Source organism: Varroa jacobsoni, unplaced genomic scaffold, assembly GCF_002532875.2.
Source record: "Varroa jacobsoni isolate VJ856 unplaced genomic scaffold, vjacob_1.0 scaffold_1104, whole genome shotgun sequence".
Taxonomy (NCBI): Eukaryota; Metazoa; Arthropoda; class Arachnida; order Mesostigmata; family Varroidae; genus Varroa; species Varroa jacobsoni.
Window position 1 is genome coordinate 820867 of NW_019214006.1, and position 22163 is coordinate 843029.

The window sequence follows — 22163 nt, forward strand, 5'->3', positions numbered from 1 at the left end:
ACGCTGGTTGACCAAAGAAACAACGACGGTGGATTACAAAGTCACCGAGAATAGTCGGCCTGTGCATACAAGAGTGGTGTGCAGGGATTGGGGGGACGGTAAAGGCCACAGGCACTAGGATAGGCACTGGCGCAGAGCAACATAACAATAGCAGGAGCAAAACTGCAGCAGTACCCATCGACAATTTTAATGCAACCAGAATGGTGAGCTAGCTACTGTTAGAACCTACAGCTGTTCTTTGGGGCCTTACGTCCTCGAAAAGCGTTCAACCAGGCTCAGCTAAAGCCCGATATATATCCGTCACTTTAGCAGTAGCAACAAAAGTAGCCACAGGGAGTAGCAGCCGGATTGTGTGTACATGCGTGTTAGAACAACATCTCGACAGCAAGAGTAAAAACACAGGACTTTCTGTGTCCCGCATCTATAGCTACTGTTTTACACTATTTTTCTCTCCAGCTTTATATTATTTTCCGCTTCTTTAATTCTTCGACGATTACATCCTTTACGCAAAAAGTAAAAAAATGAAAATGTACGAAAAGGCAACTGGCATTTCCACCTGTACTAAACTCGCCAGCTGTTGCTAATTCTAAGCCGTTACTAACATTTGGCTCGTCTGCGCTATTCCTCATTGCTTGAGCGTTCTTCACTATATCCCTTTTCTGCCGTCCTTGCTGAGCTCTCTCGTATGCTGAACTTTATGTTCTCTAACGTATGCCAACAGCCACTCTTAGTAACTATTGCTACAAATAACAGCAAAGAGATCACATTCACGTATGGGTCAATCTTTACATATGTACGCGTATCTGGAGTATGTGCGGGCATGTACGTTGAGGCGGGTAAATCGGTCTGTGTAGATTAATGTTACTCAGAATGTTGGACTAGATTCTCATTCTATTTTTGTCTGCGTGTCCGTGTTCTCAAGCCTAGAATTGTTGTAAACGTTTTTCCTTATGAGCCATTTTATGTTTATGTGTAAATTGCCCGTTCGGCACTGCAACAATTAGGCGATAAGTAGCCTCTTGAGGAAGAATCGTCAACGCTTCGGCACGTCTCTGGACTAAGCTGCGGAGCACTGATTTGGGACAGAAGGAACTGCCCAATTGCTAACCTATTAATTTCTACTTCCATGACCAAAATTGTCTTCGGCAGCAGAAACACGCTTGTTTCTCCTGTTAACGCTACTGTTGTTATTGTTTTTTCTTTTCGTGTGTCACGGATGGCTTCCTTGCGGCGCCGCTGACTTTGTCGACCAACGAACCCTGAATACACATCGGCATCGTGCGTGCCTCACCATCGGGCCGACGCCCTCGACGCCCTGGTGTGATTGGACAACTTTGCTGAAATAATGCGTTTGCTCGTCCGTTAACTCACACATTGCGGCTTGCGCGTTGTTTGACACGCCGTGGTTCACTCGTGCGCGGCGGTGTCCGGATGACGTCAACTTCTGGCACGATGGACGTATACTGGGCCAATGTTCGTTCGCAATGTCGTCTGATCCTGCCAACCGATTGCTGTCACTCGACGGGAAAGCTTCTCATCGAAATCAAATTTACGGCAACATCTATACGTAGGGAGGTATCAAAGCTGTAGTGTACACCGATACCTTTCAGGCGGTCTACATGACCGGGGCGCTCATTATCGTGATTGTAGCTTCCGTCATCCGCTTTGAAGGAGTCGCCAACGTTTGGAACATCGCCTTGCAGGGAAACCGCATCGAATTCGGACGGTCAGTTTTTGCGTTCTTTTGCGCTCCTAACAAACACATCTCAGCTGGGTTCTGGTTTTTCATTAAATACAAATGATTCAAAATATAAAGGCTCACGTCGGGCTACCATAATTATCAGCTATGCCAAGCAGAGCGTAAGTATCTCTACACAGCGGCAGAGTCATCGTTTAGCTTAATGGTAACACTATCTATTGAAGGACCGCTAAAAGCCAGTGTTCTTCTTCGAACGCATTCAATACCGCCAATATTCCCCCCATGGAATCATTTTGTCATTGAGGAATATTCATTCATTGCGGAATGAGATGGCCAGGAGAGTAAACTTGAGGTCAATGACATTTTCACTTACTCGCAGCTGTATATGCAATACATGCAACAACTGTATATCAGGACCGTGCACCGATCCTATGAAGTAAACAGGGAACATTCTATGTACCATAGCGAGTGTGCTAGTGCGTGTAAATACGCACAGTTGTGTCTGTCCGGTTATGTCATTCTGTTTCGAAGGGCCTAGAACTAAACGTTAGAAATCGCGTTCTATACGACATAGGGAAATTCTAATTATAACATTTCCTATGTGTAAAGTTCCTAAGTGACGAAAACTTCTAAGATGTGCTCAAGCTGCTAGGTTGGTCTGCGTTGTTCCAGCAGTCAGTAGCGCCTAACCGCAAACAATTAAATGATCGAATTAAAAGGGAAGTGTATTTGGTGGTTTTATAAGACGAGGGTACTTAACAGAAATCGCAGATAAACAGTATTTTTGTAACGTTCGTCCAACAATTACATAATAGTTTACACAGGCTAGTTTGGTGGTGCCATAAGTCGATCGATGTTTCACGGTGGAGCAAGCTAGCCGAGTGGAAAGTCGTTTATGAACAGCCATTGGCATAGCCTTTGTCGTTTACCTATACTTCACCCCATAATTTTTCTTTCGTAAAACGAAATTATAGTACCGACTATGCTTTAATCTAAATTAACGATACTAAATAATAAGGACGGATATGTCATTTCGTGTCTCATGGAAGGCAATCCCAGTGGGCAAGGGTACCACCCGCTTTTAATATCTACCAATATATAACCTAGACTCACTCACTTAGTGTTCTTCTTATATTTAGTGTGCGTAGGTTAATCGACACTAAGCAGACTCCTTGTTTCGAAAATGACACCTTTTGTTGTTGTTTAGTGTCTACTTTTCCCGCGGCAGGCCAGGACCGTGGTGCAAATAGGCATCTCTTGTCTTTCACAGTTCACGTTCATTTTACAGAATTTAACACCACTCTACAAGGAACAACATATCTATGTTAGTTATTTTTTGTGTCTAATAAAGGAATCCTAAGTGAACATTTAGACGACTTTGCCTAGCTATTAGAAGTTTCGAAGGGGTCAATATTACGGCGTCCTTCTCTGTATGTTACCTTTGTTTCGACTGAAATAAGGCTATTCTAGCTTGCTACCTGTGAAGATCGAGCTTGCAAAGGCAATACGACGGTCTTCCGGGAAGTTGGGGAAAAACGTCAAGTCCGACCCTTCAAATCGCTAACAATAAATAGAGTCCGGAGTTAGAAGGTAGACATCACATTCGCCGACTGATTTCTTTACGGAAAGCAGCATTTAATCACGCCACGCTTACATGTCGATTGGCTAAAAATGTGTTTTATTTTAGCACCGTTGCATTCTATCTAACAACATCTACCTAAACGGTAACATTGGACCATGGTAGGTATTTTTTGAGATTTTCATAAAATTCAACCGTATTGGATTGCGTCTCTTGTCGACTTTATTTCAACTTTTGCCATTTTCCCTATAAGGACTAGCCCTCTAAATGAGCTGCGCCTTATTTTTAGCGGGGCTCAACCTCACATAGGACGCTGACGCTGATGTGCATTAGTAAGATTTTGCGATGCGAAATAGTATTTTGCACGCCTCACCGGAGTTCCGCTACCGTTTTGTGGATTGTATAGGGGACGTTTTTACGTGTTCCGGCAACTTGTTTTCAAAGGTTGGCACCTTTATTTATTGGCAGATCGTACAGTTTATTGAATTACTCTTTTCCGTCCTGATATAGTTTGCTCTCATTGCGCTATGCCAACACAACAAATACAACTCTTCGTAGATCTCCGTTTTTTAATCCTAAGAGAATTATTCAATGACCGCAGACGGGATTGGATTAAGTTAAACGAACGTAGAGTCGGGAACGGTTGCTGCTCGCAACAACACTAAGTTAATCACGACAGAGTAGATGAGTAATTTTTATAATGATGAGTAAATATATATAATAGAATAATAATTCTATTATATATATTTAAGTACAAGTGATCAGAAATGGTCTATGGCTCCTAATTTTTTCTATTTGATTTTTTTACGAATTTTTTTTTTAAATTACGAATATTTAGACCGTTTCAGCGTTACCTTCTGCCAGGCTTATAGGAACCATGTGGAGGCGACAGTGACAAAACAGCTCCAAGAAAAAAAGAAGTTTCAAAATAGTTCTAACGTTGCCTTTTCATCTTTTATTTGAATGTAAGTTATTCAAATCTGCAATTAGATAAACGAAAACCTGAGAAAGATTCAAGAACGAGCAAGTACTTATTTCTGTGCTTATAAAGTTGTTAGTGCGCTTATTGATTCAGTAGATGAAAAAAGACAAGGGGTTGGTTGACCATTTGTCACCATTTGCCAGAATGCCTGTGGATGATCTGTTTTGAGAAAGCACTATTTTAGCGAACGATACACAATTCAGTAAAAGTTGTTTGCAAACATGCTTTACATATAAACAATTGCTACCTTCATTATTCTTCAGGCCTGCCTCGAGAGTAGGCTTGCTTATTTGCTGCCTCGACTTCATCTGCAAACCTAATTTTTTCTTACCCTTTCTGCATAGTTACCAGCCTAGCTTTCTACGCAATTTTCTAATTCTGATTGGCAAATACTGTATCATCATTGTTCATTAAATGATACCTATTGTAGAAGTCGCGCGTACATAAGAAACTGATAGAAAAACAGTGGCTCAAAATAGCTGAGCGTCATCTATCATAAATCACACAAATGAAATAGCCCTTCAATCTAATTGAGTGCATCATGCAGCGGCCTTTGCAGTATCTACTGATTATGCGAACGGTAAACAAATTCGTTGCTCGACGACTTCGCTCACTTAAATGATGACTTTGAAGAACGTTTTTAGCATTTAGCAAAAACTTGGAACAAATATTTTAGAAATGTACGCTCTGATTAACGCTGAAACGGAAGCTAGCTATCGTTCAATTTTTCAACTCCCCGATTCCATAAAGTTAGTCCATCCAGAGAAGTCAAGTCATATTGACAATATATCAAGCAAGTTGCGTCCCTTTCTAGCCGGGATCTGATTATTGGCTTGGATCTTTGGCCACTCATCTTCGATTAAAAAACGTTTGTTCAAGTCCTCTACCTCTTGCTTAGAAGACTTGTAGCCAATGTTTGCCACGATTGATGTGTAGCCACGATTTGGATTACGCTTGTACCCAAACTGCTTGATCTGTGTTGCAAGCTCGAACTGTCCTCTCACCAACCCTCTGGCAAGCTGATTTGCGAGTTTAGTCCTCGCTTCCTGAAGTCGAAGTTAGCGAATGGGTCGAACTATCGTAGAGGATCGCCAAAGACTCGATGCGCCTTCATCAGATTTGGCCCACCTTAGCCCCCGTCAACCCTCACATTGAAGCCATAGATGGAACGATACGTTACCACCAGTGCTACCGCCAACGCTACCCAGCGGCGTTGACGCTGCAGGCAGCCATCGACAGAGCGTATAGTCGGTCTGCACAGACGCCAGAAAACTGAACCGAACAGATCGGCCATACTTTCCACAGCAGAATGATAACTTGGAGGCAGGGCTTATCGAGTTTGGAATTGGACGAGAGACGCGAGATGGCGTCGAAGGAGAACGACTATGAAAAGCAGAAATAGAGAAAAAGCTAGAGTGCACCAACGGGAACGAACCAGATTTGTGAAACGGGATGGTCCCCTACTTGCTTAGCTATAGTAGAACGACTGTCGACGGCGATTGAACTCACTGTGGCCTTATACAGCAACGCGTTCCCCATAGAGGTTTCCATCCGGGCAATACCCAACAGACGAACAAAAAATCTAGTGTAGTCGTCTCTAGCCTGCAGCCTGTACAGCCCGTTCCCAAATGTTTGCGTTTACGTCGCACTTGCTATTCATAAATATGCCCATCGCCAAGCCGCATATCTATGTGCGTATAGACAGCCAAGCGTCTACGCCGCACGAGTAACTCTGCGCAGCGAAGTTAGGTTAAAAAAAGTCATTAGTGATTAGCTGACGGGCCACTTTTTGTGTTGTCGACTAGGCTGATGCGAGTCGAAGTCTTTGCCGGTCTGAGTACGGTAAAGTACCACAAGCAAACTACAGACGGCCAAGCCAAGTATTAAGCAACGAGACTCGCGACGAAAGTCGGAAACAGCAAAGGTCAATGGAAGCTTATGGTGGTGAAGTAGTCGGGTTTTGTTTGGCTTCGGGTAGATGGGACAGACAGCAGGAAAAGTCGTGGTAGCGCCATTAAACCATTAGGCGCGTCTGTGAGCGTGTGAACGTGAGCATATGAATGATCAAGCACCTTGAGTTTGCAAATGAATAAGTGAATGTTTCCTTCTAATTTGACTCTTCCCCTAACTCGTTCCTCGAGACAGCGAAATCTTGGGAATAGCTAACGAGTGATCCAATAGACCGACATCTCCTAAACTAGCGGATCCGACGAAGAAGCTTTCCGCTTCTCTGTTTTGCGTTTTCTCATTTAATTCAGACGTCTGGCAGCATAAGTAGCAGTCGCCTTTGCTGCCACAGAACTTCACACTGCTCTATCCCACACTTTGTAGTCTTACTCCGGCCGGATCGTTCGTACTCGCTCTCTCCGCCTCCCTCTCTCAATTTCGTTCACCGTATACATCCGAACGATAGGCCGCTAATGTCGGCTAAAAGAAGCAACCAAGGCAAAGCAACACGGGGCACTAACTACTTGGCCTTGAGGATTTCGGGGCCACTCGGTCTCCCCAGGGTGAGTGGCAGTGCCAGAGTGGAGGAGCGGGCTTTATATGCGTTGCTTTAAATGATGCAGTCTACATTGCGCCAGGCCTGTTCCAAAGCTCGTGCCTGAAGAAGGTGGTTTCTACTGAAATTTCCTTCACACCGCAGCACGCGGCCGCCGTCGTACGAATGGGCAAACGTTCATTACATTAACGTTCTATATATGTACATAGAAAAGCAGATATTTTTGGTTCAAAACAATTAGGTAACAACTTAATCGTTTCTAAAGAACTGATAGCTAGAGAAACATATGAGGTGGACTTCCGTGGATAGATATAGCAACGTTTCGTGCTGAAGCTTTATGGCGTTCGACAAATGAGTGCGAACTGTTGGTAGTGAACGGAATGCGAACCTTTAACTTAATAATGAATTATGATCATATGGGACTAATTAGAAACTCAACTTCTGCTAATTCTCGAGCGCAATGACCCTTATTTCATAAAAAAGATTCAAACGAGTAAGGTTGTTCGGAGGTCCGCTTTTATGGTCAACCTTTTAGCCAAATTATTTATGACTAAATTTGAACGGACCTTAAGTAGAATTTAAAGCAATATCTATTGAAGAAAATGTTTAGCCTAATTATCTCTAAGCTGAGTTCGCTACTTTTGTTTGACCGACTTGTTGACTGTTTCGCCCTATCTCTGTACCGTTTTCAGAGTGGTCAATGGGTTAACTGATAAATATTCTCTTTGGGGCCTATTCTTTGGCGCGTATTTTACAAACCTGGCTTCCTATGCGACAAATCAAATGATGGTCGTGAGATACATGACTGTTGATACGCTCGAAAAAGCTCAATGGTGAGTACGATTCGATAAAACAAACCAGCGTTTATTTGTGCGAACCCTGAAACATACGTACACGAACAAAAGCATCCATTATCGGCCTTTATTAACTATATGAACTTATCGAGTTGACGCGTGTGTGACTTTTGAATACTCGAACGTTTTCGACTAAATGCCAAAACGAAGAACAGTTTCCCTATTCGTCCAGCCGTCTTAATCATTTTGGAGCTTTGGAAGGATTTTTACAACGAAAATGATCATGGTTCATTGATTGGTTCTCAGGCACAAAATAGATAAACTTCGATCCGTAGGAAATCAGCATAACCACCTCACATGCATAAAGGCGAACGGATCGAAGGCCACAGTGTAGTCAATACTTTGAAAGTTTTATAATTGTAGATGTCGTTCGTTGCGATCCTAATACGATTATTATAAATCATTTCCCTAGATATACCGTTGTCCAATATATTACGGTAATACTTCCTAAAGTGCGGTAGTTTCCTTTTAGTTAGCTTTATCCTATACCAAAACACTCTGAGCTGCAATGATTACTGGCTCTTCATTGAGCCGATAAGGAAATCTTGGGATTGAATCCAAGAGCGTTCCACCCAGTCAAATAACAGCAAAAAATTATTTAATAAGATAGGCCGGTCGCCTCGTTAGTGGTGTACCAGGACATAGGGCTGTCCTCAAATCCCTTCGAAACCGTCAATAAAGAATATCATCGCTTTGAATGTAGATAGATCTCCAAATTCTCCAACTACGAATTTCCGCATCGTTGAATAATTTTGTTCTAGTTTTGAGTTTTAAGTTATCTAGGTTAGTTGGGGAAGTTAGGTCACAGCAAAAGTGAATTATGTTATGAAATTGTCGAAATGGGCTTGTTACAGAACCGGTTCCATTCGTAAAACAAGGTTATGCGTGAGGGGTATTGCCTAATCTGGATAGTCAATATTGTTTCAGATAAAATTGACCCCAACAGCGAAAGTTAAGCACATCTGGTTGTGATTATTTGGGGTTCATGTTCTGCCCTGTATCTTTGCATTTGAGGAACCAACAAATACTTATTATACCGCTGAAATATGCGGAACTGGGACCGAGTAACACTGAACCTAACTGATCGCTAAGCTCTTCTCGGAATAGATAGATTAGTAGAATGTATTTGTATATACTACAATTCAAATATGACTGCTGCAAGAACGCTGTTCTAAACGTATTTAGCTTATTGCAAACGAGTGTACATTCTGTCGTCTATAGATCACATCAGACTGGGAATGAACCAGCAATAACAACAAAGAAGATGGCACGTGTAACTTATACCACGTTTTTTTTCTGGTTAGCGATTGTTCCGCAAAGAAAAACTCACATAATTGACAGGCTTCGTTAGTACATCACTTTTTTTTTATTTATATTTATGGACGGCAAGTGATTAGCCTGGATCGGTTGTTCATATAGAGATAGAATCCACTCAGGGTTTTTTGCTTATAAATGATATGATAAGATTTTTTCCGCAGGATTCATTTCGTATAAAAAAGAGGTAGTGAGGCCGGATAGTGATGTCAGCACAGATCTTATTTCTTCATTAGGGGTTAACATGATTGAAATCGACGCTTCAGTAACTTCACTTAGATCGAGTCCGAAAGAAAACACAGGCTGTTGAGCCATTCATCTCTAACGCTCTTACTTATTCGGGTTTGCTGGCAGTTCTCTCTCGACTTCTGCATACAAAAACGCATCAGGCAGTAAAATCATCTTTAAAAATTAGTTACGAGTAGAATAGGACGCTTGTAATGAAAACCTAATATTACCAATGTCAGCTTGTTTTAAGCGAATGGTGGTTATTTCTTGCGGTTAAAGGTGCGGGAGAGCTGCTGGGCTTAATTTCGTCTAGCTTGACACCTACACAGCGTTTGCAATAATTAAAAGCTACATGTAAGAGCCTTATAGAACAATAGTAGATTACCGGAAACGTTTACAGGTTAACTGAGGCAGGAACTACAGAAACGAATAGCCTGTTATCATAACCTAGAAGGGTTTCGTCGAAATGAGAAGATTGGCACCCTGTGTCTTCAGCGATAGACGATTTTTCTCAAATCTTAAGCAAAAGCATTGAAATATAAATGTATCTCTATCAAAAATTGTTTTATCAATAGAAAACTCTTCCACTAATAAAAACACAGCCATCTTCAAGTGGAGCAGCCTATGAAAAATGCAAATAGCTTCTCCTTGAGAAGAAGTTGGAGGTAACGCGCTGAAAAAGATCAAGAGATATTGCTCCAGACTCGTTTTCACCAACTCTAATAACGACACATCCTGGTAAAACTCCTATAGGAAGTTACAAATTGCAATATCTTCTATTTGAGACTGTACGAATAGGCAAATCAATAGTTAATTTCACAAAAACTTAGCAAGCCTTTAAAAAACTTACCGCCTACTCACAGAAATAGTCATATCACAGTCGTAAACAGTAATCAGGCCGCGTATTTCAGGGAAGTTTCGTCACCGCTCGGTATAAACACAGCTCAAAAACAGCTGCAAAATATAACGCTCACAGCGGTTCCATCCGTAAGTTACCTCTCTCTATGTTATATTTGACGGCTGGCCTCGGTGTGCTCGTCAGACGTATTGGCGGCCGTTTGACAGGGTGATGTCGTTATGGTCGCAGCTAGAACAGTGTCCCTTTCGGTTTCGAGCAAGTGGAAGCTATTCGGTTCGCCGAAAAGGACGATACATTGATACACGGATCGTCGGGTCTGGACAGAAGAACACATGTCGAACTCACAGGGGTTTATGGCGAACGAAATCGGCACAAAATACACGATGAGCTCTGTGATGTGGCTGTACTTATGAGAACACGATCCTGACGACGGAAGCGGTCGACGATTGTTTTTGTTTGTTTACAGAAATTTTATATTTACTGAGAGAGAAAACCTACACACAGAAGCTACAACGTTTTTACACAGCAGCCAGACTGTGACTTGTAAAATCAATAACTACGCGTTTCATACGCGCCGCTATTTTACTCATTGTGCGCACCATGTTCATATTTACTTGTGTGAAGTTACCAAATGATATAAAATATATGCTAAAAAAGAGAGAACCACCCACTTTCTGGTGGCTTCTCCCCCTGTAGTCGTTTGCATTTCAACGTCCTGCTGAACCCCAGTCACCCACGCAACTATAGAAGGACGGATTGCTCCTTCCTGGAAAGAAAGTCGAGACAGCAACAAATCTATAGAGATTTGTCGCCAGCGTCGGAGAATCGCCAACGATGGAGGTCGCTGCTATCAAGCACTAGCAGGCCCAAAAATCACGTCACATAATTTATTACACACAATGCAGTTTTGAGATCGAGTGCTGGTTGACGCTGGCTGCCCCTGTGTCTACACAGTTTTGTCGCTGGATACTGACGAACATTGGAATTAGCACGTCGGAGGAACAGTTAAAAGTAAAAGATGCAATAGGACAAAGACTATGCTATCAAGAACAAGCGTTATAGAAACCAGGGAAATAGCGGTGACTGTTGTATGAACAACGTGTAAAAGCCTCATCATTCGGATGAAGCCCTGGAACGAGCGGCCTCCTCCAACTGCTGCCAGTAGCTCATTAGTTTTAAGGAAACGGAGGCACAAGAGACGAAGACGCTCAGAGACAAACCAACCGCTATTGCGAGCGTTTCTGCTAGCAATGTCAGTCGTGGAGACAATGGGAAAAGTCGCAACGCTGGTGGAAGTGGTATTGAGGACGACAAGAATGAACGACCTACCGAAAGCCGATTATGTTTTATGTTGCCCACACAGGCGAACTACTCCGGTTCACTCCGTCCGAAGAGCTAAGTATAGGGAGCAAAGAATTCAAAAGCAAGAGAAAAAAATAACGTGGCCGTAGAGCCGCTCAGGGGCAAAAACCCGAAAGCGAACTAGGCGTTTGAAAGTCATCAACCGACATTGACTCAAGGCAAGACGAAACCTGCCTGGTCATACCAGCTTGCGGTATAGTCCATTCGCCATACAACCTAGACACAACGATAATAATGACAGCCCGGTTAAAATTAGCTTAATACTCCAATATGTCTTCGCACGTGCGTCTATTATGAATGCGGGTATCCGTAAGCTGGTTTCGCAAAGACCAATGCTGATGCCTGAAAATACAGTCGTACCGGTGAGGAACCCTAATGATAGTATGATCCAGACACACAGGCTCCTCCTACCGTCCAAAACATTGCTCATAGTTCTTACCAGCATGTCGAATCACCATGGGGATTGCGACCGTGTAATGGCGTCTGCGGGTGCTGGTTAAAGGCAGTCGACGTCCAGCGACGACGACCGTCATAACCCCACTCCCCAACGATGATGGCAAAGCTGGCATCATATTACTCGTTTACAACGACTGACGTTTTTTCGTCGTTCTTCTCTCCCTGTTCCCACACTCTGTTGTTTTCTGTCGGCGACTCTACGACGGGCTGGCCGTATAACTGATTAACAGAACAAGCCGTCATACTGTTGGGTGACGGCATCGCCGGCAAGTGAATGGCAACATCAGAGCCTGCCTGTTGCGGGCCGCCTCATAAAGTAATCGTCCAGGGGCTGACATATGGGCAAGACTTAGTGGTTGTTGCTCCCAACGCCTGCGCTACGCCAGCAACAGCAGCAGCGAGCTCTTGATGTTGCCGGTTGCAAAACAAAGCATACACACAGATATACACAAACAGAAACGTATAGACGATCAGAAACACAGGATGCTGTTACACACGAAGACACTTGAACGAAAACTCACTATCGCCATACTGTCAATAGACGCCGCACCGCATACAGACGTGAAAAAGGATAAGCTTTGGACGTGGTTGGTCGATCCATTGGTTAGTTTTTACTGGGCGTATTTCCTCCGTCCATGCTCCCGCACGAGCGTCTTTTCGCAGAAGAAAATGGAGGAGAAGAATCAAGCTATCCAAGAAGGCGAACCAAACAACACACACATTACAAACTACACGTCTCCCGGCCAAGATCCTCTATTTGGTAATGGTCGGCGGACAGACTTTCACAGAATATGAGTCTGATCCACAATGAACCGTCGTCGCAGTAATCGTTATAGCAGTGATAGCGATCGTAGTTCGAGAGCGGGTGAAGGCTGGACGGTTTGATTACAACAGCAGCTGTAGCCGTCACACGAGCGACGGCACACTAGCAAGCATACGGCAGTTACCGCGCCTTTGCCGCTGCTATTGTACAATCTCCGTGTAAGAAGACTTTAATACGCAACGATAGTAACCGCAGATGAAGCAATAGCAGGCGGTCGAAAAAAAGACGACCAGAGGACCACGGTTACGATTAACCTTCCATGTTGTGTGCATCCATATAATAGCCTTACATGTGAAGTGATGGTGATCGATCAGGTCCTGACGGGGAAAAACGATGCTGGACAAGGTTAAAAACAGAGTCAATGACATATACAGACATGCGTTGGGAAATGAATTAGCGCCGAAAATTCGTAACGGAGAGGGGTACGAAAATGTAAAGTATCAAAATATCACGTGAAAAATCATATGTTTATAATGTTCCCGTAGAAGCTGACCGAAATGATTCTGTTGGTCCTAAAAGAATGAGTTCACCCTGTTGTTGGCTCAAATGCTCACGGACTAATATAGCTCAATAATGCCGAATGCGCTATATGTATGTCAAACGTCACGTACTATATAATTCACACTTGTACGTTTCAAACAAATGGCCTGCTGATATGCGCTACTCGGTCGCTTCATTAGCACAAGTTTCTGTTTTTCCACTGTCGCTTCGGCGCCGTTTGTTTTTGCCTTTTGATGTCTATGCGAGTGCAACGCAGGACGAAAGCTCGAGAGTTCGTCGAAAGAATTGATATAGAGGTAGGGCGAGGGAGAGGAGAAAGATTTTCCCGATAAGGCCTAGGGGAGCAGCTGGGCAAATCCGACCGTGAGCGCTATCTATATGTTTGCACTGCTTAACTAATGCCGCCAGTGTGCAATGTATATACAACAACCAGCGGCGAGAAGAATGGCAGGAGAAAAGCTCTGCTAAACTTGGCATGGCCGTAAGCAGACAGACAGACACGAAGCACGGCGCTTACGACAGTAAATGCACAACACATCAACAACGCAATCATTACGTATGCTTACAAGGCAAATGTAATACGGGACTAGAAAAGTATTGCGCTTCTATCGCTGATTCTGTGCGGTACCGGGCGATCCTAGAGAACCACAGCAACGTATGGTACGTCACGCTCAACTACTACAACAACTAGGGCTACTCTGTTGTGCTAATCTACCAGCCGTCAGATGCCAAAGACAACGCACATACATAGCTAGCTCAACTCACAACCAGGAGGCGCTCTCGTACACTTTTCTTTTTGTGGTCAAGCTTTCTCTTCTTTCTCGCGTATTTCTTTTTACGGCTTGGCCTTGCTAGCCGCCATTTCTGCTGCTGCTGGATAGAGTGATACGGTCTCTGTCTGGTTTGCTCGGGTATGCCTACCGATTACAGTCTGATGGGCTATAGTTAAGCACAACGGGTTTGTGGTGTTGGTGGGAGTAGCCCGTTGAGGACGGCTAACGCTCGCATATGCCTCAAACCCCACCTCCTGCTCCTTTTATCCGCAGCTAGCACGTTTTTTTTCCGAGGGGTGAGAGGAAACCTTTTTTTCGATGGTCGTGTTTCCCGATTTCCTGTAGCCTTCACAGACGTTTCCTCATTTCAACAATCCCTACCCCAACCCATTTCCTGCTTTTGCTGTTTGCCTCATGGCAGTTGCCTCCACCCCCAGAAGAAGTGAACGTGTAATGAGATCGGATGCTGCTTTAATGAGTTGTTGGCGTGGGAACCCTTACCTCTACTGGAAGCTCGGCCGCTGCAGAGTCTGCCACCATCCCCACTACAACCACGGATCGTCCCGTCCACCTTTAAACCCCTCCAAAGCTAACCACGAAGCGTTCGCAACCGTTCGTACCACTGCCACGACTGCTTCTCTTATTGATGCTGCTGGAGGCTTTTCTATAGAGGTCTCTGCTGGCGACCTCGCAGCTGGCCTGCCCGGTGGTTGTAGGACCGTAACACAGCGGATAACGGCGGCGACGGGAGGCCTGAAAGATGGTGGCTGCAGCCTATAGCGGCTGCTAGGAAGAGGACGAACGGATGGCTCCTGCGCAAACTACTGCTGTCTGGTAGACGTCGCCATATCACTCACGGGTCGAGCAACGTTGCTGTCGAAGTCGTCCACTCTGGCTTCATTGTAGTTTGCAATGGTCGTCTGCTTACTCCGATATTCTCCTCAACTTCCAAGGCCCACCCTTTTTTGCCAAGGTTTTTTGCCATTGTTCTAGTACACACGGAAATACAACACACACACACACACACAACAACAATAACAGCATCAACACCAGCATACCAATGACGATACTACAAGCCAACGTGAAACAAGGTCCACGAAAGGCTAGGTATTACGAAGCACCAGCAGAAGCAGCGGCGGAAGCGACTCCGCTATAGTAACGGCAACGTCCAGAGAAGTCAATCGTCAATGCTCTGCCCGGCGCTATCCTATCCTGAAAAGGTCTGCAGTAGAAGCGAGAATAAAAGAAATACGAAAGGAAGTGAAAGTGACCACACGTACCGACACATACAGCGCAGCTAACTGGCACCAAACATCTGCAAGACAACTGCTATAACGACTTCTTTTGCTTCTACTACAAGAACACCTGTCTCCTAATAGACGCTGCAGTTTGGCCTCTGCAGCTGTTCCTACACTTAAAACGGCTAGAAAACATGACGAGGAGGGAAAAGATACTGATGCAGTGGAAGGATGTTAAATTTGTGTATTAGGTTTTTTAATGGCAAATTTTCAAGATGGCGTTATGTTATAACAGAGTAATTATGCTATTTTTTGGTACGGTTTTTCGCATTCGAGATGCGCGTCTATTAGTTGAAGACCGTTCACAGAGATACCGCATCAACAATTGAAGCTAATATTGAAGAACGTTCATTTTAAGTAATTCAAAGATCGGTGGATATAAGTAAACCAGTTGTATTGCATGACAATGCTTGATCTCATAGCAGAAGAATTAGGATGGCCAAGATGCAGAGAATTCAGTCAGAGATTAACTGTCATCCACGATGCCTCGGCAAATAATGTTGCCATATATTATCACTTTTTATCGAAATCACCCTTGGAGACGTCATAAACATTCTTATGGCCAGGTTTCTAAAGAAACGAAACGAGTAAGTTCCCATGCAAGTGGCAAAAATCATAAAAGTTGATAAAGAAATAAGACCAAAGCTTACTTCCATTGAACATGAAGCGTTCGGAAAGATGAAAATTTACTATGACACGTTTCAAATAAATTGTACTCACGGAAGCAGATAGAATGCATGGACCAGTCATCTAAGGACGTGTGTAAATGAATTTCAAGAAGATTATGTAAGTTGATAATATTTCATAAAGTCGACAGTTCGCGGCGTCCTTCCCATCGCTACGCCTATGTTCCTCATCTAAGGACAAGTCCTTAGAAGTGCTAGCCATCTAATATACTCTCTGATACTTTTGTGACTATTTATGGGTATTCATTAGAGTGTATATATTAATAAAACAGTGGGGTCAAGCCAACACGAGGCCATTAACCTTTAACCGCGTGTCGCACCCCTGTGTACTCGTTTGCTTCTTATTATGCGTAGTAATAGTTGATAGTATTATTACGATGAAAAAATATCTCTGTCTGCTGCGAGCAGGTCACAATTAGAAGAAGGAAACATTTTTGCAGGCAAGCGAAGGACCTGCAGTTAGCTGAAGAAGCAGCAGGTCCTAGAATGCGTCAATATTCATCTCAGCCGCCCATGACCATCTACTCGTAACACCATGGCTCCACCGTTGGGTGGAGCTAGCAGAAACAAGTATATTCAGGCATGCGAGTGATCCTGCAAGGGTATCTTGGTATGAATGCCAAGAAATGGCTAGATTTCTAAGCCAAGTACAAATACACAATATGCGGGACCGTGTTAGTTCAGTTTGCCAAAGTGGGCACTGTAACAGAAGATAGGGGGATTTAAAAATAATGCAAATGGAAAAGGACCTTGTTGCGTTAGACGTGGTGAAGAGACGTCCGAGCGATTTATTCATGCGTGTCCCGAGCATATTAGAACGCTTCTCGTATAAAAATCATCTCCGCTAATATGTATATGCGGCCAAAACATCCACGGGTTAGAGAGCGACGGATGATATTTTGGGACGATATGAGAATATTTCAATCAGATAGCCTTCTGCATCTGATATATATATTGGTCGAAATGGATCTGTAGACGTTTATGTGACTTACGTGTGTTCGTTTACAAATGTATGATATTTGTATTCTAATTACATATTTTTTTGACGACTTAAAGGGAGTTGGCTGTGCTAGGGAATACGGGCCTATTTCGCCCCACTTAGCCGTCTCAAGAGGATCATACTAAAGTAGAATTTGGTTAGGAAAAAATCATCTTTTTCGTACATCTTTCATTGCGTAACTTCACGACGTCCACTTCCCGTCCGGGAGACCGGTCACGAGGTATCGCCGTAACACACTCTACATTTGAGGGACTCTAGGTAATTTTAGAGACTCCTACGCATCTCAAGACCTATTGTTTGAAAGGCAGGCTCAATTATGGTCCGAGCGGGCCCTACTCGCCAAAAAGAGCGAGTCGTAAGTGTGGCTCCGCGCAGTTTGTATGGTCATTTTCTCCGGATTTGGTCCGCCAACAAGTCCCGGAAAGGGGACACGTTGGCGAACAATCCGACCTTAGTACAGTCGACCATTAAGATCACAATGTAGAGCACCTTCTAAAAACGTGCTCTGCAGGTACGCCTTCACCTAAATAGAAAAAACCGAAATTAAATCAGATGAATCAATAGAGTCAGAACAATGTACACAGTTTCTTTTTGATAAATATGGCAGTTTGAATGAAAATCGTTGATGTTATGTATGATAGTTGCATGAAACCTTCGATTATTATTTTTGTCATAGCCGTCAGACGGCAATCGTTCAGGTCCTGTAAAATGTAATTGTCCTGGGCCACTTAGGCATCTAGGTGGAATCAAGCTGCCATTATCAATAGCCAAACGTGTTAGGAAGGTCTAAACAAGAACAGGCAACAGTTCCTTAATGCTCTTTTCGTCCTGATTTTATTTTAGGGTAATCTTTCTTAATCTTCCCTTTCTATGCGTGGCACTTTTCCTTTCGTGCTTCTGCGGCTTGCTGGTCTACGCGCGCTATGTTGCTTGTGATCCGATGAGTATCCAGAAGGTTTGTGAGCTTGATTATCGAAACCTGTATATAGCCACTTCTGCAATGGAACTATGATGCTGAACGTTAGAAATTACTTTACAATTAAAGTTGGCTATTATTTGTTCAATATAGATCAGCGCAATTGTTTGCGACGATGCTCGTAATTATATATATATATATATATATATATATATATATATATATATATGCCCTAAATGTACCACGATAGCCTTGTACAGTTGTTTCATTATGTTGCATAATCTGTATATTGCGGTAGGGGTCAGATATATTCGTTTTCCTCCTGATTGCAAAACGACGAACGGTTTAAGCCATCACGTTCGCTAACCAGATCCAAAAGCCATAAAAGGTTTAAAAACAACTGATTAACAAAGCTGTAAGGGTAATTGTTGTTGAGCGATGCCGGAATCGTGTGTAGAATTTTTTTAAACCGCTAAATCTCTTTTTTTCTTGCATGCCCTCTTTATCTCAAACAATGACGAAATGACCGGCAGTTGCGTATTTGATTAAACGCGTCCTCAGGTTACAATGTATTTCAGGCACCGTATCCCGCCTTAAGGTACTACGCACTCGATAACAGTGGACTTAGGACACGATAATAAAGTGACGGCTAATGGTTACCCACGCCTGTGCCAAACTGATCTAAGCGGTCAACTGAATCACTGAAAAGTCGAAAGTTATCACTTTTATTATTGCCAGTTAGTCATCAAGTAATGATACGATTATGACTATTTTTCTTCGAATAGGTACAATCAGCTGACCAACTTCTGCCGTACTTCGTGATGGACGTCCTTGGCTATTGGACTCCACTGCCCGGCATCTTCGTGGCGGGCATCTTCGCCGCCTCGTTGAGCTCGGTAAGCTCCGGAGTGAACGCGCTTGCATCGGTCTTCTACGTTGATGTCATTGCCGTCATCAAAGAGGGCATTCCTGACAGCACTGGTGCGAAGATCATTAACTTGCTTGGTAAGCCAAGGCTCCGCCAGATGTGAACTTTAACTGGAAAGTGTTGGGAGTGATAGCAGGAAGGCTTAGTATTAATGGAATATAGTGGCAGAGTATTAAATAATTAAATGATGTGCCCCATCTTAGATCTTAGAAATCGTAGATCACAGTTAAAACTGTAACCGCATTGAAAATAGTTTTCCATCAGAACTGAAAAAATGTGTTTTTGCGATCTCTGTGCGAGCTTTTGCCCTCGGTTAGTCCTGTTGCTAATAATGTCGAACGGCATCAAATAGGAGATCTAACGATTGAATGAATTAGTTCTTTTTTTTTTTAATATAGCCTATATATTTTGTAGTTTGTTATAATCTATGGGTCGAATGGTTTATGGCGCCAGGACTGGTATGTTGTATCCAATTTACAAACATATTAGGTTAATTTAAGTAATCTTATTTAAGCAACCTTTAAACGACAATTATTTTCACTAATGAAAAAATATAGGTATTGTGTAATTTATTTTTCTCACGTTTATAGAATTAAATGTTTATATAAAACCGATAACGACTAATAGACGACGCATATTCTATCCAAATACCGGTGCTCTGTGATATTTCTTATTCTAGAAACTACTCGGTTTTTTCGCTATGAAAAAAGTACACCACGAACATCTTTCTATGTCCCATAAATATCTACAGCCTATGCGGTTTCTTTAAAGAAAAAATTATTATAAACTATTCGACGATCCTTGTTTGTTTATCGTTCTGGATACTAACATCGCGCGGACATATTCATACACGTGCTATGACAACAGCCTGAAGCGATTCATTAGTCAGTCAGACAATCAGACCACGTGCGGTCTGTATGGCATAGTATAATGTAGTAGTTACCCACCGCCTCAACCACGCCTATTTCGAAACATGCTAGCAGCAGTATTAGCAATGGCTTCACAAATTTTTCTATGTGTATGCGAGCGTGCTTGTATGCGGTTTGCACGTCACGGCTGCCTCAGCTCTCAGGCAGAGGAGGCTGCCTCGTAGAAAACTGTAAAAGGTCGTCCAAGCGATTGTGATCGTTCCACTGAACTAACCGATTAAAACCAGTTTTTGCCTAATCTCTCAGGCGTCATTATTCAAAATAAGCTACTACATTGCCAAAGACAGCTGTCCCATCTACCTCGTAAAAGACGCAACTCTGATGGCGACAGTGGCGATGGTGCCTGAGCTGCTCATGCTACCGGTGGCGTAAACAGGAAGCAGGAGCGATGAGATGGAATAGTTTTCCCCGCCAGTGTCACAACAAAATGGAGAGCGAAAACAGTAAATGACGAAAAACGTTCAAATTGACCGCAATCAATAAGCTTACATCAGTTAATCACCAGGTTTTAAAGTTGATCGAGAAAGGAAAAACGGGGAAAAGGTGCAAGTTCCAATAATGGAATGAGGTGAGTGAGAAATCCAGGCGCACAATCCGCGGAGGTGAGAAACCTTAGCAGTAGGACCATGGGTGGTCGGTGACGCCAGTAAGATGGTGGAATTCCACCGTCACTTCCGACTTAGCGCCGATTTTTTCGGTTAACATAGAAAACACGCGTTCAGCCAGCCTGCATAATTGAGTGTCATCAAGGTAGAAACAAGCGCGACTATGACCGGCGGTTCTGTGAACCGAAATTCGTTGACCTCTCTGAATTTTTCTATATCACTCGCTGCTTTCTTTCTCTCTTTATGTTTCTTCCCTTGAATCCAAAAGAATTGGCCATAGATAGACTTATGTATACGAATCAAAAACTACGATGTGACAGTGACCTCTCTGCGAGCCTATCAGATAACATATATACGTACTCCAAGCACCTCTGCTGATTCGAGCCATTGTACTGTTGTTTAGTTTACTGTTTTTGGGCACTCGACTTCAATGGATTCGGATTGCCGATAGCGATGAACACCGTTAGCGTGTCAGCTATAGTCCGCGCGTACAGGAAAAACATTTTATTGTATTGGTCTAACTGACGACCAAAAAAACGACAGAGGTTGACTGGCTGTCTGCTGTTATTGTTTCCTTCCCTTTGAATCGATTTAATCCATTTAGGTCTCCGGTCCATTCAGATCTTGGGAGTTGACGCGATTGATCCGATGCGGACGATTCTTTGACGACATTTGTCAAATAACTGAACGTACTTGGCGGCAACGGCTGCTCAGACTAGCGGCGCAAATTGTCCGATGTTGCTGGGCCCATCTAGGTTATCGATGACCATTGCGACGGCTTCTGAGCATATAGATAGATAGCTTTTGTGCCGGCAAACGACTGCTTCGAAGGCTTTATTGTCGTCGAAAGGAACGACGACGACACGCAAACGATGTCGGGTACCGCGGCTGGGTGCCGGCAAGTGGCTGGCTTGCTCACCCGCCGAGATGCTCTAGCTTGGACTTCCTATCCGGTAACTCCTAACGAGCCCCCTGCAGAGCAACTGCCGCACCAAAGTGACATCGAAGTCCAATCTAGGGAAGAAGGAGATAAAAAAGAAGAATGCGTCGACGTATCTATCTTTCGTCTCTTCCGGTCTCTCTAATATATCTAGCGAGCTGTCCTGTTTTCATTAAGGGTTCGACGGGATAAGTTTCGTATTTTGAAGGTGAAGCTGATGATGCTGAAGGCAACTATTCCACCAAACAGCTCTGCTAAATGCACGTGGTTAATAGATAATATACTAACAATATTATTACTATACTGTCACCCTCATTTTGCTAAGGAAACTATTGATACGGGAAAATTTTTCTGCTAATTATTTGACCGACTTGTATGCATCATTTGTTACTCATAGGACACCCAAACAGCAAAAATAGAAAACCATTAATTGGGTTAGGGCATAACCGGCTTTTATGTCTTTGATGCTGAAGCCATTCACTGCGTTGCAAACCAGTAATGTAAGTTCCTTGTAAAGTGCTAATGATATTTCGTCAAACTTTCTTTGTCTCCGCTATGGCAAGGTGTAAGACAAAGCCCAGCTATTTAGATATTAATGTTTTAGTTTTAAACACATACGAATTAATACGGTGATTTATTTTGTTGGACGACACGTCGCTTACCCTATACACGTCCAATCTCCATTCACAGATGTTACGTGAAAGCCCAAACTGTCAACTTTCCACAGCTTCGAATTTTTCTCCTGATCGCCCTAGAAAAACTCGTGATTTCAATACTCATATACCATAAAGCAATAAATCCTGAAGTGCCAAAACCTAGTAACAGAATTATATTTTATTGGGAAGTTTTTAAATACGACATATCGTAAGCGTGTCACAGCGGAGTTAACCCGCAGGTAACTTCAGGAAATATTTAGGCTTTTAGAGGT

At 43.2% G+C, this 22163-nt stretch overlaps 1 protein-coding gene across 3 annotated transcripts in view; it reads left to right on the top strand.

Annotated features, from left to right (window-relative positions):
* LOC111266641 (sodium-coupled monocarboxylate transporter 1) overlaps positions 1-22163 on the top strand; it is a 46490-nt gene that overhangs the window by 6570 nt on the left and 17757 nt on the right. For 2 of the 3 annotated variants that reach the window (XM_086970995.1, XM_022844294.2), the window contains exons 4-7: positions 1572-1726; positions 7456-7596; positions 17761-17872; positions 18619-18838. In XM_086970995.1, the coding sequence (XP_086827121.1) occupies positions 1572-1726; positions 7456-7596; positions 17761-17872; positions 18619-18838 (628 nt within the window). The remainder of the gene's footprint in view (positions 1-1571; positions 1727-7455; positions 7597-17760; positions 17873-18618; positions 18839-22163) is intronic. The other variant, XM_022844295.2, reaches the window with a different exon arrangement.